This window comes from Carassius auratus, unplaced genomic scaffold, assembly GCF_003368295.1.
Source record: "Carassius auratus strain Wakin unplaced genomic scaffold, ASM336829v1 scaf_tig00011994, whole genome shotgun sequence".
NCBI lineage: Eukaryota > Metazoa > Chordata > Actinopteri > Cypriniformes > Cyprinidae > Carassius > Carassius auratus.
In genome coordinates, this window is record NW_020524254.1 from 369066 (window position 1) to 383094 (window position 14029).

Below are 14029 nucleotides of genomic sequence, written 5' to 3' on the forward strand. Positions count from 1 at the left end.
AGGGAAATCAGACACACACTTGTAAATGCCATGTTTACAGTGAACACAAATAGACAGATACAAGCAGAAAAAAACTATAACTCTCACAAGGAAAAAACTGCTTCTGTCTGTGCTAAGCTGGATATCAGCATCTGTGGAGAGATTAAAGACCGCCACACGCTTCTGGTCATCTACAGACACGGCACGGCACAGGAAACTACACACACGCACACACAGAGGCACATACACACAAATCAATCAGCCAATACAGAGAAAAATGAAGAGAAAAGAAAAAGACCAGTTGAAGAATTAAACGACAATCTCCTTGCTTCTTAAAGAATGATGAATATAGAACAATGGTTTATTAAAACTTGTGATGTTACATTAAAAATGACAAATTTTACATGCATTTCACATGCAAACTGCCTAGCCAATCATAAAAGAGGTCATATAAAAGTCTTACAGGTATGGTGTCAAAAACAGCATGTTTAATTCTATGGGAAATGCAAACCAAACCAAACATGACTCGTTTGATGCAAAAACAAACCAAAATACAGAATACGACCCCTTCAAGCTGAGTACGAATACCTGAAGGACAAAAGAAAAGGCAAATGCCACAGTGTCACACAAACACACCTGTATTTACAGGGGAGCAGGGTTATCTCCTCTAGATTAGTGCTTTCACCCGGGGAATCAACAGACACAATGAAGGTTTGAGGAAACTGATCTTCACTGGCGTACTCGACCACCAACACATACTCTCCAGGAACAGGGACACGACCACGCAGCTGAACTCTCATCTGAACGCACACATTGGGTTTTATTTGTATGTGCATGTTATTCCTGTGATTTTCAGTAATGTTCACAACATGCTTACATCATTGCCTCTGCAGATGGCCATGCTGGGATGGCGAGGAGTGATCTTTTCAGTGCGGCAGGGTCTGGGCAGGTGATTATCAGACCTGCACTGGGCATCATCGCTGGAGACGGATGGGAACTCATCCAGAGACAGATACATGTACTGCAGACAGCTGAACACACAGAAGGACAGATTACTTCAGCAACAGTGCACATAACATGATATATGCGCACAAAAAGTTCCCGTTCTACTGACTTTTGACTGGCATCCTGTGGGTAGCTGTATGAACAGGGTTCAGTCACTTGAAGTTGCAGGATAGGAGCCTCGTAATATGCACTGGGCAACAGCACCAGGTAGTCCTGCAGAAAGAAAGAGACGGAGAGAGTGTTCAGGGTGTGTTTATGCAGGAATAATGCAGAAAGCATCTTTTAAGAGAAGGTCCTACCAGCAGAACGCCCTCCGCCTCAATAATCACAGTCCAGGTTCCTGGGTTCAAGACAAATGGCTCCACAAAGCTGTTCTGAGGCACGCTCACAAATGTGGGTTCTGAAGCGGGTGCAAAGACGATCTGTTTGGACTGCTCAGAGCCTGCAAAGAGAAGGATGGAGATGGAGACATGGAGTCACAGCACTGGATCAATCAATGCAATCAGTGCATTTAGGCTATAGCTTTTTTATCAGTTAGTTACATATGCATTCATTATTAAACATTATTAAGATATCAGCTGTTGTACTAAAAGAACATTTTATTTAAAATTAAAAGCAGTCAGCATTTACTCATGAGGACTTCCGTTTTTCTGTGAAACACAAAAGGAGAGGTTTAGCAGAATGTCCGAGCTGCTCTTTTCCATTCAGTGAAAGTAGAATGGGATGAAAGAATCCTGTCCAAATGCTAAAAAATACATAAAACCACATGCAAATTAAAACGGTCAAAAGATTTGATATCTGTTAAAACGAATCTGAACTGTTTCCGTAAGACTTTATTTATCTATTACAGCAGCCAAGCCAAACAATAGTGTCTTAACAGATGTTGGAACAGTTTAGAAGCAAATGAAATGGCATCATTATGAGAAAAAACTAAAACAATGTTTACTTAGTTTTGAAAAGTTTATACATTACACATTTTTTAATGTATAAACTGTTTTCCCTCTAAAATTTTGTAAATTACAACGAAAATAAGAGGAAGGGGGAATTACTATGAAACAAGTATATCAAGACATCTTTTGGAGAACAGAAGTAAAGGAGTACAGTTATGGAATAATTTATCAATAGCATTTAAAATATAAACAGAATTGCAGCTACAACTTTTTATTTTGTGCAATAGTTTGTTTAGGGTTTACACAATTTGTTTAATATTTATGTGTTATAAGTTTTAGATTGTTGATTTTTGGATTTCTTAGATTCTTAGTAAAAGCTTAACAAGGGACACATGCAGCAAATTAGCTATTAACTAAAATAAGAAATAAAGTCAAATAATCAAATAAAGTCAAATTCATATGTCTCAATGAAAATGTCAAAGACCTCTCCTTTGGGTTCACTGAAAGAATGAAAGTCCTGCACACTGAACCACCGTGTTTACCTCTTCTGCTGTTCTGATAGGCTGTGATTTTACCATTCGACACGGCCAACCTCGTGTTTACATATCTGAGGATGAAGCGTGTGAGATACATGTCTGCTTCACGCACGTGCACCGTCATTTTAACCGTATTCTGAGATCAAGGACAAGAAAGACAGGGAGAAGAGGAGAGAGAGGGGAAGAGGAGGGTGTACAACATGATCTGTGTTAAAGACCCGAACTGTGGCTTTCTGATCAAGATGGGTGTGATCTGAGATGCAGGTTGCGGTGGGAGTGTGTCTTGGACATGGGGAGAAGAAGGAGGGTTTGTGAAAAGAGCAGGAGAGCAAAGGATTTAGGTGTGGGGGAAGAAAGAAGGAGAAAAACTGATCAGTAAAAAAGAAGGGTGCTCTAATACGTACATTTTCCACAGAGGAACCTGAACCAACCTGAACCAGAGACTAGAGAGACAGAGAGAGGCCCACAATAAGCAAAGAAACCACCACCAAGCAACACTTCAACCCAACACAGCAGCCAATAGCCATGGTTCCACTGTCGAGCTTAAACCGGCGTGCTAGCGCGTGCCAGGGCCAGTCGCGTTTCCACTGTCACTTCCGGGGCTTGATCGTGCCTCGCCGGGGCTTCCTCGGGGCCAACGGCCAGGGTTTTTTGGCCTGACGAAAACCTTGGGGCAAAGCGAGCCAGCTGGGGCTAGAGGAGGGGTTATGAACAAAGGCGGAGTTTCTCCGTGTCTGGAGAGCGTCAGCGCGGATCATTTCAGAAAGATAACAGCTTTAACACCAGCATTAAAGACTTTTTAAAATAATTTGAGATCAAAACTCACTATTAGTTAGCAGCGAGTGATTGAAACAACTTGATCCAATATGGATTAATCCCTAAACAAGGCAGAAATATTTATGAGCGATATAAAAGAATATGCACGATAAACGTTTCCATAGTAAACATGGTAAATGCAACTACTTTTACTTTTATTTATTACTTTTATTTAGTAACATATTTATCTATCGTCTTGTCTCGAGAGTTTAGCTCCACGTAGCATAGCCTACAAAATATTATAATGATTTTTGTTCGGGAGTTTTTATAAAAACATAGAGGCTGCACTGTGGATCATTTCTATAACACCAGCATTAAACACTTTTTAAAATAAATCAAGCTCAAAACTCTCTTTCGGTCAGCAGGTTTGCAATAACTTGATCCGATGTGAATCAATCACCATACAAGGCAGAAATATTTATAAACGATGCAAAAGACTATGCACGCTGGGCATTAACATTACCAGAGTAAACATGGTAAATACGAACCGTTTGAGGAAATCAGACGATAGCTCCTTATTCTCTATCACAATCGTGTATTTATTAAGTAACTTATATTTTTTGTCATAAGTCTCGTCTTGAGAGTTTAGCTCCACGTAGCCTATCATAAAAATATAATAATGTTTTTTGTTCGGGAGCTTTTATAAAAATAGAGATATTATCATTCATTCTAAATGTGACGGCTATACTGTGGCTACAAATAAATAGAAACAGACTCGACTGAATAAGCAGGCTATTTTCATAAGCGTTAAAAAATAAATAAATAAAATAGAAATAAATGTATTTCTGTGTGATTAATTCTGAGTCCTGATAAATTAAACCAATACGATCAATGTATCATTTATTCTACTATAGTAAAACATCGATGCCTTTGAATTTGAATATTTACCAAAGCATGCAAACAAAGGCCGCTTTTATCATGTTCGTTTTGTGATCGCACATGTTCCAGTGATTTACTTCTTAGTTTTCTGATAACTTCTCTATGTGGATGAAATGAAGACGTTTTGTGAGTGACGTTGTTCTGAGAGGCGTTTAAAGGGCGTGTTTTAGTGATCCGCAGCGGAGCTTAAGGCCCTGACTGTGGAAACCCTGTTGCTATTCTGGCCTCTGTGCTACTGTCCCGTGTCTATTTGCCCCGCCCGGCCCGCTTTAAGCCCTGGCTCGCACTGGCCCGACAGTGGAAATGCGGCTATTGTACACAAGCAGCACCAATCAAAAGGGATAGAAGCCCTCAGCTAAGCCAAAGACACAGTGCATTTCAATAAAACATCACACAACACTACATCTCAGTCTAATTGTACACACATGCATCTACTTGAACATCTTGAATATCTATAAAATGATAATAAAAATGTTTAATATATTAATTTTAAAGATCTAACATTCATTATATTCAGTTATTCATAATATTCACACTTCTATTATAATTAACATAATTATATAACCTAATTTAGTAGTATCTTCAACATGAAACATATTTTACTTCTGTAAAGTGAAGTATTTCTGAGTGAAACAGGATATTAAATAAGAAAAAAGTGCTTTACAAAAAAAGTAAATACGCAAATTGCTACAATATCTAATATTTAATATCTAATAATATGTACTAATATAATAACGATGATGATTAGGTTTGATGATAATGATAATAATTAGAGCCTGAGCACTGCGGTGCGAAGACACTATTATAATTGCTCCGTTTCTTCTTCTTATTATTGTTTTAACTGTTGTTGTTGTTACAGATTTCTTCTTCTTCTTCTCCTCCAAAAATAAAAATAATTTGCAATAATTATAATGATGATTAATAATGATAATAATTAGGGTCCGAGCACAGAAGTGCGAGGACACTATTGGAATTGCTCTGCTATTATTATTATTATTATTGTCATAACTGGTGTTATTATTAGATTTCAAATAAAAACATTATTAATAAGAATTATAATTATTACTGTTGTTTTTATAATTTTATTATTAATATGTTAGATGATATCATTATTCTAGCTATTTTTTATTATTATTGACCATTCAATTTGTTGTTATTTTATAAATGTTAATTATTATTATTATTAATAATATTAACAGTTATTGTTGTTTTTATTGTAGTTTTAATTATTACTATTATTGATAATTATTGTTAATATAATTCTATATTATTTTACATAATATTAATAATAATTATTACAAAACAATAACAATACAATTTTATTAATCGATAATATTTATATAATGTATATATTATATAGAATAATATTTTCTTAGCAAATTAATAGTGTTGTTGTTACAATTAAAATAAATAATTATTATTATTTTAGATTATTAAGAATAGTATTATAATTTTTTATAAATTACTATTATTATTATTATTATTATTATTAAAACTCTTGTACTTGTTATTGTAGTTGTTATTAACTTTACTATATTATCATTATTATAACAATTTGTTGTTATTATTATTATTTACCATTCAGTAGTATAACAAATTGATTTCAAGTGTGTTAGTGTACCTGTATGGGAGACATCTTGGCATATCCCCTCCAGCTGAAGCTCTCAAACTCCAGAGGACTGTAACCAAACCTCACTGGACGTCCATCCATGGTGGTGCCTTCCTCCACCTCAAACTTCATATGGTGCAGGTCTGGGAAATAATGATCCGGCCGGGGTCTAAACAAACACATCAGAGTCATGGCAGCCAGCCACACATAAAAGTGATCACTGCACACTGTCTGCTATATCTGTCACTCACTGGCTGCATTTGGGTCCCTCCACGTTGGGTCTGCATCGACATCGCCCGCCCAACTCATCACACGCCTGCCCAACAGATCCTCCAATGTCACACTGGCAGCCTGCATGCACACAGGGGCCAGAGTTTAACACATCTCTTCATTTCACTATTTAAAATGTCTGCTCGGAGCTGATTTTGTACCTTGACACCCAAAGTAGTTGTTCTTCTGAAGGCTGAAGTATCCATCCTTGCACAGATCACATGTGCCACTGCACAAATTGGGTTTACAGAAACACTGGCCGGTGCTCTGATTTACACACAGATTCAGGTTTGTTTACTACACTCTTGAATCGCATTTGTAAGACTGAGTTATTATTTATATTTCCATACCTGTGTGCACTCTGCAACCTCACTCATAGTTCCTAATGTATTACAATCACAGCCTGCAAAAACAATCATAATATATATTTGCAGAGATAAATAATCTTTATTAAATAATCTGTATATAATCATTTTATATTCAATTTAACTAATGAGCTACATATTAGAAAATTACATTGCCACCAAAAAAAAACCAATGGCATTCATTTTGCACCGTGTGTCCAAACGTCTCTTACTTGAGCATCCATGGACTGTATCAGGAGAAAGATTCCAGTATAGAGGCTTACAGCGATCACACGCCGCCCCCTCGACATGCGGTCGACACTCGCAGGAGCCCTGAGAAACACAAAACAAGCACTGAGAGTCTGGAACAGGAACTGATGCAGTGTACACTCTGAACGGTACAGTATGCAAATGTGTTTGGCGGGTCTATCACACTTCAATGCAACATCAGTCTTTTTCTCTGACTGCTGATTTGCTACAAACTGCACACTGTCGTTTCACAGAGTCTTTTGTTACATTCACCAAATACTCAACATTTGAGCAGATATGCGCAGTATGAAAATCATGAATAATTTACAGCACAATATGCTCTGTGCTAGAACTCCATTTTAAACGTGGCCTTGTTTAATGTAGAAAGCTCAGTTATACTCACCACAGTGGGTAGGATGTTATTATGAACAGAGCCTGCTGGGTTACAGGTCCCGACTATAGCACAGAGAGGAAAATCATCAGAAGTACTTTTAATTCATGCAATACACAGTACCCTGAATATTGTTTGTGCAACTGGTTTGAGTTCGATCACCTTGGCAGAGGGGAAAGCCATATGACCCAGGACTGCAGCTGTCACACCTCTGACCCACAATGTTTGGCAGACAAACACACTGACCAGACACTGGATCACAGGAGCTGAAGCGAGAGCCCTCCACTGAACACTGACACGCTGAAACAGAGAGATCTCAATGTAAACCGCAGACAGTCTTTCCCTTGGTAGTGTTGCACTGTGATGAGAGTCATGTGACTTACGTGTGCAGCTGGGATAGGAGTAATATCCGGGTGCACACTGGTCACATTTGGGGCCACTGTAGTTGGGTCTGCAGTTACACTGACCCGACAAGTTACAGTTGGAGTCCAAAGATGTGCGAGGGTCACAAGTGCACACTGGGAGATAGAATCAGCAAAGTTACAATCGAGATAATACAGACAGTGGGCCTGCAAACATAAGACTGGGCCTTTCTTTAATGTGTGTGTGTATCTCACCCTGGCAGTTTGGATATGAGTGTATCGCTGAGCGACACTGATCACAGCGAGGACCAGTGAACTCTGGCCTGCACAAACACCGACCAGCCGCATCGCATATCTCAGGCATAGAGCCCACAACACTGCAACCACAATCTACAGAGAGGGGGGGGGAGAGAGAGAGGGGGGAGGGGAGAGAGGGAGAGAGAGAGAGAGAGCGAGAGCATCAAACTGAATTAAATGTAAACCGTATGTATTCAACAAGAAATGCTTTTGGAATCCATTTAAAGCTGCAGTCGGTAACTTTTGACACTCTAGCAGTTAATAAACAGAACTGCTTGCGTCTTGCGGAAGAGCATCGTAGCCGGAACTACTTCTCTCTGTTTATGTCTATGAAGGAATCACAAAGGTACTGGGTTACTCCGCCGCGTATAACCCCGAAGCAATCTAAAATAGTCTGAATATAAACACTTATTATAGGTGCACCCTAGTGATTCAGGACAAGACAAAAACACGGTTTGGAAAATGGATTCATGGTGTACTTGTTTATTATATAAATTTTTTCTACATTTTGAACACAAACAAAGTTACGGACCGCAGCTCTGATTGGTTGTTTCTTAACAGGGGCGATGTATTTTCTGCAAATGGCAATGTGACCACTGGGAGGAGCCAGAGGAGCTTGATTTTTTTCACAGATTATCTGTCTCATATTCTACTGTCAGGACATAATGACAGGTTTAACAAATATGTACAAAATGTTTTCAATTTAATTCATTCCTGAATGAATCAGTCAGTGTTGGGAGAAATGGCGCTTAAGTATAACGGCGTTACTAATGTAGTTTAATTTTCAGTAACGGAGTAATCTAATTAATTACTTTTCCCATCGTTGCAACGCCGTTATCTTTACTGAGAGTGTAAAGTGTCGCGTTACTACAATTTGGTTGAATAAAGCGCAAGTTGCCTTGAGAGTGCAGGAGTGGGGATGATGACACTGTTGCAAATCCGATGATGATTGGCTGGGTGGGCGGTGCCCTGCTCACGCTGTCTCACTGCACGGCACACTAGTGATGTTCAATTTTCACCCAATTGTGATCCGAAAACCGATGCAACCGATTCTTCATAGTGGGCGTGTTCATTCATCATCTGGCTCAGCTCTGTGTTCATCTTCAGTTCTCTCTTCACAGCAGTTCAGTCAGTCTATTGTTTGAGTAAATGAATAACTCTGGGATATTGGTTTATTCTGAGGGAGTGTCAGTCATGTTAAAAAGGTTAACAGCTTAAGTCATTTGTGGATTATTGCGTATTCGAGATGCAAACCGTTTCAAACGATTCAGTTCGATTTTGTGAACTGATTCAACCGATTCACTGAGAAGAAATGGTTAAATCAAACGATTCGTTGGCGAATCGGACATCATTACTGCACGCTCTGACAACCACTAAACACAAGATAGCGCACTACTTCTCGTTGATTGAAATTAAAGGCAAGATTTCTGTAACATGCACGCTATGCCCAGGAAAAAATACTTCCAATAAAATATCCACGTATGTCTCAAGCAAATCAAATCTTATGAACCATCTCACATCAACACATGCTAACATGTTACTGTACTGAATATTTAAGAGTTAGATAGTGTTGTGTTTATTGTGCAGTAACGTTAGGCCTAATATACAGTTACAGATTTGCACTAATTGCCAGGTTTCCCTTTGTTTCTTTTTACCCAAGTTTAAATAGTTTGTCTTAATTTTGCACTCAAATTTTATTTTCAATATTATTTTTTTTATGTTTTTATTTCTATGTGTATCATACAGCAAGCTGCAATCTATTGAATTCAAATAAATACAGCATTTTCTAAAATACTAGTGTTTTTATTCTTCAATCTGTTAATATAAACATCTTATATATTAAAGATGTTAAAGGACGTAATAGTGTTATAGAAAATAAAAAATGACGTCACAGTTACTTTGCTGAGTAAATAATTACTTCTACAATGTGGTAACTGTGTTACTAACTCCATTACATTTTGGGAGAAGTAATTTGTAACTGTAACTACTTACTTTTTTAAAGTAGGATGAGTGTGAGAATCAGTGTTTTAGAAAACAAATCTATTTGGTTGAGAGAACGAATCAAATGACTTCATTCAGATAGTCGTCTGACGCCACCTACTGGTGTAATGAAACTGCAGAAAGAGTGACTGAAACGTAGAGGCACTGATAAATCAAACAATAAAACCAAGAATGTGTGTTAAGAAAGTAAATAGGGTCTATTATAAATTCATACTGATGTTAAAAAGAGCAGTAAAAGAACAGGAGACAGTTATTGTGACTGTAGTGTAAGGTTCACGGTTTGGTTATAATCATGGGGGATTTTGAAGTTTAGTGAGATTAGAGTTGGCAAGCACTCACATTGGCACAGTGGGTAGTTGAAGTAGCCGGGTGCACACTGCTCACATGAATACCCCTGAAACCGACTCCGACACACACACTGACCCGTTACTGCATCACAGGACCCATCCAGACAGCCCTGGCCAAAACACTGACAGCCTGGGGGAAGGAAGAAGAGCTAGAATGTAGCCATGTTTGTATTGTATTGTTTGTATCATTGGGTGGTATACTGTGCTCCACGACACTCAAACTATGCACAAGATCAACAGCCGTTCAGCAGACAGACAAACACTGATGCGACAATCTGCATGTGTTTGGTCAGATGTCACCTGCTGCAGTGGATTACACAGTAAAGTTAGAAATGGGCAGAATGGAACAGCCGATCTGATCTGTGTGTGTGTGTGTGTGTGTGTGTGTGTCCTCACGCTGGCAGCTGAGGCCGAAGTGACCAGGAGCGCAGGTGTCACAGTGTTCTCCAGTGAATTCAGGTTTACACACACATGTATTGGTGCGAGGGTCCGGCCTGCAGGAGTTCCCTTCTGTACCTGCAGCACTGCACTCGCAATCTGCACAGCACAAGAACGTGACGAAAAAGTATGAGAAATCAATGAATAAGAATAAGATTGAATCCAGGTTGAATCAAAAATTTATTTCCGAAATAAACGGAATCAAATCAATGTCTTACTGATGATTTCTGCTGCAGGTCTGGCCTCTCCTCTGATGTAGACCTCTGACAGAAATAAACACAAGCAAACAAACTGTATCATCAACGAGGAGAATTTCTTTTCACGCATATATACACTTGTTTGAGAGCTGTTTAGAGGTTATTATCCACGCTGGATGAATTCAGCTGAAACATACTGCCTCAAACCTTCATGAAAGCTTCAGAGATACACAGAAACTTACGGTAGCATTCAGGGAAGCCTTCGTATCCCTCTGCACATGTGTCACAGTTCTCGCCGGTGTAATTGGGTTTACAGTAACAGCGTCCGGTCAGATCCTCACATCTGCCATCAGTGAACTCAGACTCACACCGACACTCTGCAAAACACATGAGGGAATCATGGAAAAGCAAGCAAAAGAAAGGAACATGCTTTATCAGTATCAGTTTGCATGCATGCACTTCAAATTCATTCATATTTATGCATGACCAGTGTTGTTACTAACTAAAACTATAATCTTATATCTATATAAATATATAAAATACTAAAACAATACTGTGTAAGTGTGCATGACTGGAGACTCACTTGAACAGGCCAATGGGGACTCCAGAGGATGATCAGCTGATCTGTAGTACCCAGGAATACAGCGCTCACAGTTGATGCCTGTGGTGTGATGCTTAGAAACAATAAAAATCATAGGATGTACTTGCAAAAACATCAACAGCTGTTTCCAAACCTAGTGAGCGTTCATTTGATGCCCACAAATGTTGTATGGATTTAAGTTGGCCATGGTGTCTAGGTAGGTCTTGAGCCACAGTCAGTGTATCTGTACCACTCTGGTGTTATTAGTGTGTTTGTACAGCTGAGCCCACCTGGCATTCGATGCACACTCCTCCGCCCCTGTACTGGCCCTGCATGTTGAGACTGGCTCTCCGCTGGTCGATCTCTGGATCATAATAGCACTCTGATGAGTGTCTGTGGCAGTTACACGCTGCAAACACACACACAACACAGTTATCCCACTATATAATCAGCCTGAAGATGAAACACGCTGAAATTCACTGTAAACCACGGCTTCACGGGGCTTATTTCTTTCATAAAACAGTTATTCAATATATGTAGTAAGGTTTCACAAAATAAAACCGAGCAAATAAAGTGTAATGATATACATAAAAACAGTATTCTTCCACCAAACAATGTAGTTCCTCAGAAACAGTTGTGATTCCAACAAAGTAGTTGGCGAACAACACACAGAAGTAAACAAATGTTTGTGTTTATAGTGTAATTTACAACAGCCTCAAACGTGGCTCAACCAATCAGAATCAAGGTCTGGAACTATCTGTTTTATTAAAAAAATACAAACACCCAGAGAGTGAAGCTCTTAAAAGTACTGTGGGACTGTTTTTACAGCGTGTGAGAGAAGCCAGACTGGATTAGCATCTGTATGAGCTCACAGCAGACTCTGATGTCTTACTAAAGCAGAGACTACACTCATCCTGAACTGAACTTATAAACATCCTCGCATAATCAAGAATATGAAGCAAACCAATCTGTGGTCTAAAATACTCATATATATTTACATTTATAAAGCTATCAGATAGCCATTTTTACTTGGAGGTCTAGGATTGCTGCTTAACAATAAATAAATAAATAAAAAATAAAAAAAAAATATCAGTTTAATAATTAAAACTAAAATATTTATAAAATAAAACACACATTTTTAGAATTGTTAATGTTTTTAAATTTAGTTAAAATAAACAATAAAATAGCACAATTTTTCATTTAAAATGTATAATTAATCACTTTTCGTGTTCCGGCGCAAACAATCCCTGGTGCTATTTTGCTGTTCCATTAAACAATTGCGCCACTGACCAGAAAAAACCTAGTCTAAAGTCAGTGGCGCGTTGCGCGTTGTTCATTATGCTATTTTAAGGGCGCATGCTTAATATAGCGTGCACAATGCGCAAACACTTTGCTCATGTAATCTACACAGATGCAACAGTTATTTTTGCAAATCATAAATTGTTACACTAAAAAAATATTAACACATGAGATGACGGAAATCATTGTTGTGTATTTTGGGTGGGTTTCTCCCATCCCCATACAACACAACTTCTCTGCCTTTCACTGCTCTTACAAGAACATCAGTCTCCTCGGCTGTGAACCGCTCCTGGCGTGCGCCTGGTAAATACGCCATAATAATAGCAATCCATAATGGAACTTGCGCACCTGCTTTTAAAGGGAATGTTGGATGACGCTCTGATTGGTTTATTTCACGTTACGCCCAAACCACACCTATGAATAATGAAGCTACTTCAGACCAACCCATTTTAGATTTGCACCGGGCGCAAGAGGCATTTATCCCACCGGGAAAATAGCAACAGCGCCGAGACCCGCCCACAAACTTACTTGCGCTTCGCGCTTTGACACTTGCGTTTCAGATCGTTAAAATAGGGCCCTTAATGACTAAATGTAATTTCTATTCATACATAATGCACAATACATAAATGTCATGTATATTAACACATAAGAGCACTGTTAGAAAGAATAAAGAAAATGTTGTTCTGTGATCAAGAAATAATCTCCCACAGGAGAGAAATCATGTTTTGTTCACACTGTGTCGAGGAGGGTCCTATCTTTTTGTTTTGTTGGCTGACTCACGTTCACATTCGTTGGCGCTGGAAGTCATGGCTGGTTTCCAGGGGTACTGGTTGAAGCCGGGGCAACAGCGTTCACATGACGGCCCACAAGTGTTGTGCTGGCAGTCACACTGAAGCCTGACATTAAAGACAAATCACAGGTTAACAACCATACAAGTTTATATCTTCAAAACTAAAATTAATGAGCTATTTGAGCAACTTTCTAATTTTGTTATGTGTATGTGAAGAAATGTACACATTATGTACATGCATTTTGTTAATGTTTAAGAATAGAATTTTATAATGAATTTTACATAGAAATTCCCATTGCCATGTTTGATGGTTAGTCATGAGAATCACTCTTCTCCTCTTTCTGTCTCAATCTTGAGGGGCCACTATATGCAAATCCTAAAGTACTTTATGTCTATGGGCCTCAAATGAGCCATGCAAGAGTCTAAACTTCTCACTTACCTCGCAGCTTCCAGGAAAGAGTGAATTAGAGAGAAAGCGAGAGAGTCTTTAACATCTTTCAAAAAACGTTTGAATAGTAGAATAGTAGTACGAGTAGAGGAAAGTGATGAATCGTAAAGCTTCTTGAAGGTTGTGGCACACTGTAGCCGAGCAGGATGTTCACATGCTCTGATGCGATGGTTTTTAAAGTCACTTACCTGTATGGGTCATTGGGGTCTTGGGCGTTACAGGCCTCAGCGTGGCCATTACACACACATCTCCCTCCAATACTGATGTCTTTAATACTGTAGTAATACTGAAAAAATAGTTAT

The 14029-nt window shown here is 38.7% G+C and overlaps 1 protein-coding gene across 1 annotated transcript in view; it reads right to left on the minus strand.

The window, feature by feature from the left end:
* Positions 1-14029, minus strand: part of LOC113073338 (laminin subunit alpha-5-like) — a 59495-nt gene that overhangs the window by 29499 nt on the left and 15967 nt on the right. Inside the window, exons 6-28 of the mRNA XM_026246257.1 lie at positions 13916-14013; positions 13270-13385; positions 11481-11599; positions 11194-11284; positions 10853-10987; positions 10632-10676; positions 10372-10512; positions 9968-10105; positions 7586-7720; positions 7352-7486; positions 7131-7268; positions 6981-7033; positions 6562-6661; positions 6335-6387; positions 6146-6251; positions 5966-6065; positions 5727-5883; positions 2417-2546; positions 1284-1426; positions 1094-1197; positions 857-1010; positions 616-779; positions 88-196 (exon numbers count right to left, since the gene is read on the minus strand). Coding sequence (XP_026102042.1) covers positions 88-196; positions 616-779; positions 857-1010; positions 1094-1197; positions 1284-1426; positions 2417-2546; positions 5727-5883; positions 5966-6065; positions 6146-6251; positions 6335-6387; positions 6562-6661; positions 6981-7033; positions 7131-7268; positions 7352-7486; positions 7586-7720; positions 9968-10105; positions 10372-10512; positions 10632-10676; positions 10853-10987; positions 11194-11284; positions 11481-11599; positions 13270-13385; positions 13916-14013 — 2664 coding nt within the window. The remainder of the gene's footprint in view (positions 1-87; positions 197-615; positions 780-856; positions 1011-1093; positions 1198-1283; positions 1427-2416; positions 2547-5726; positions 5884-5965; positions 6066-6145; positions 6252-6334; positions 6388-6561; positions 6662-6980; positions 7034-7130; positions 7269-7351; positions 7487-7585; positions 7721-9967; positions 10106-10371; positions 10513-10631; positions 10677-10852; positions 10988-11193; positions 11285-11480; positions 11600-13269; positions 13386-13915; positions 14014-14029) is intronic.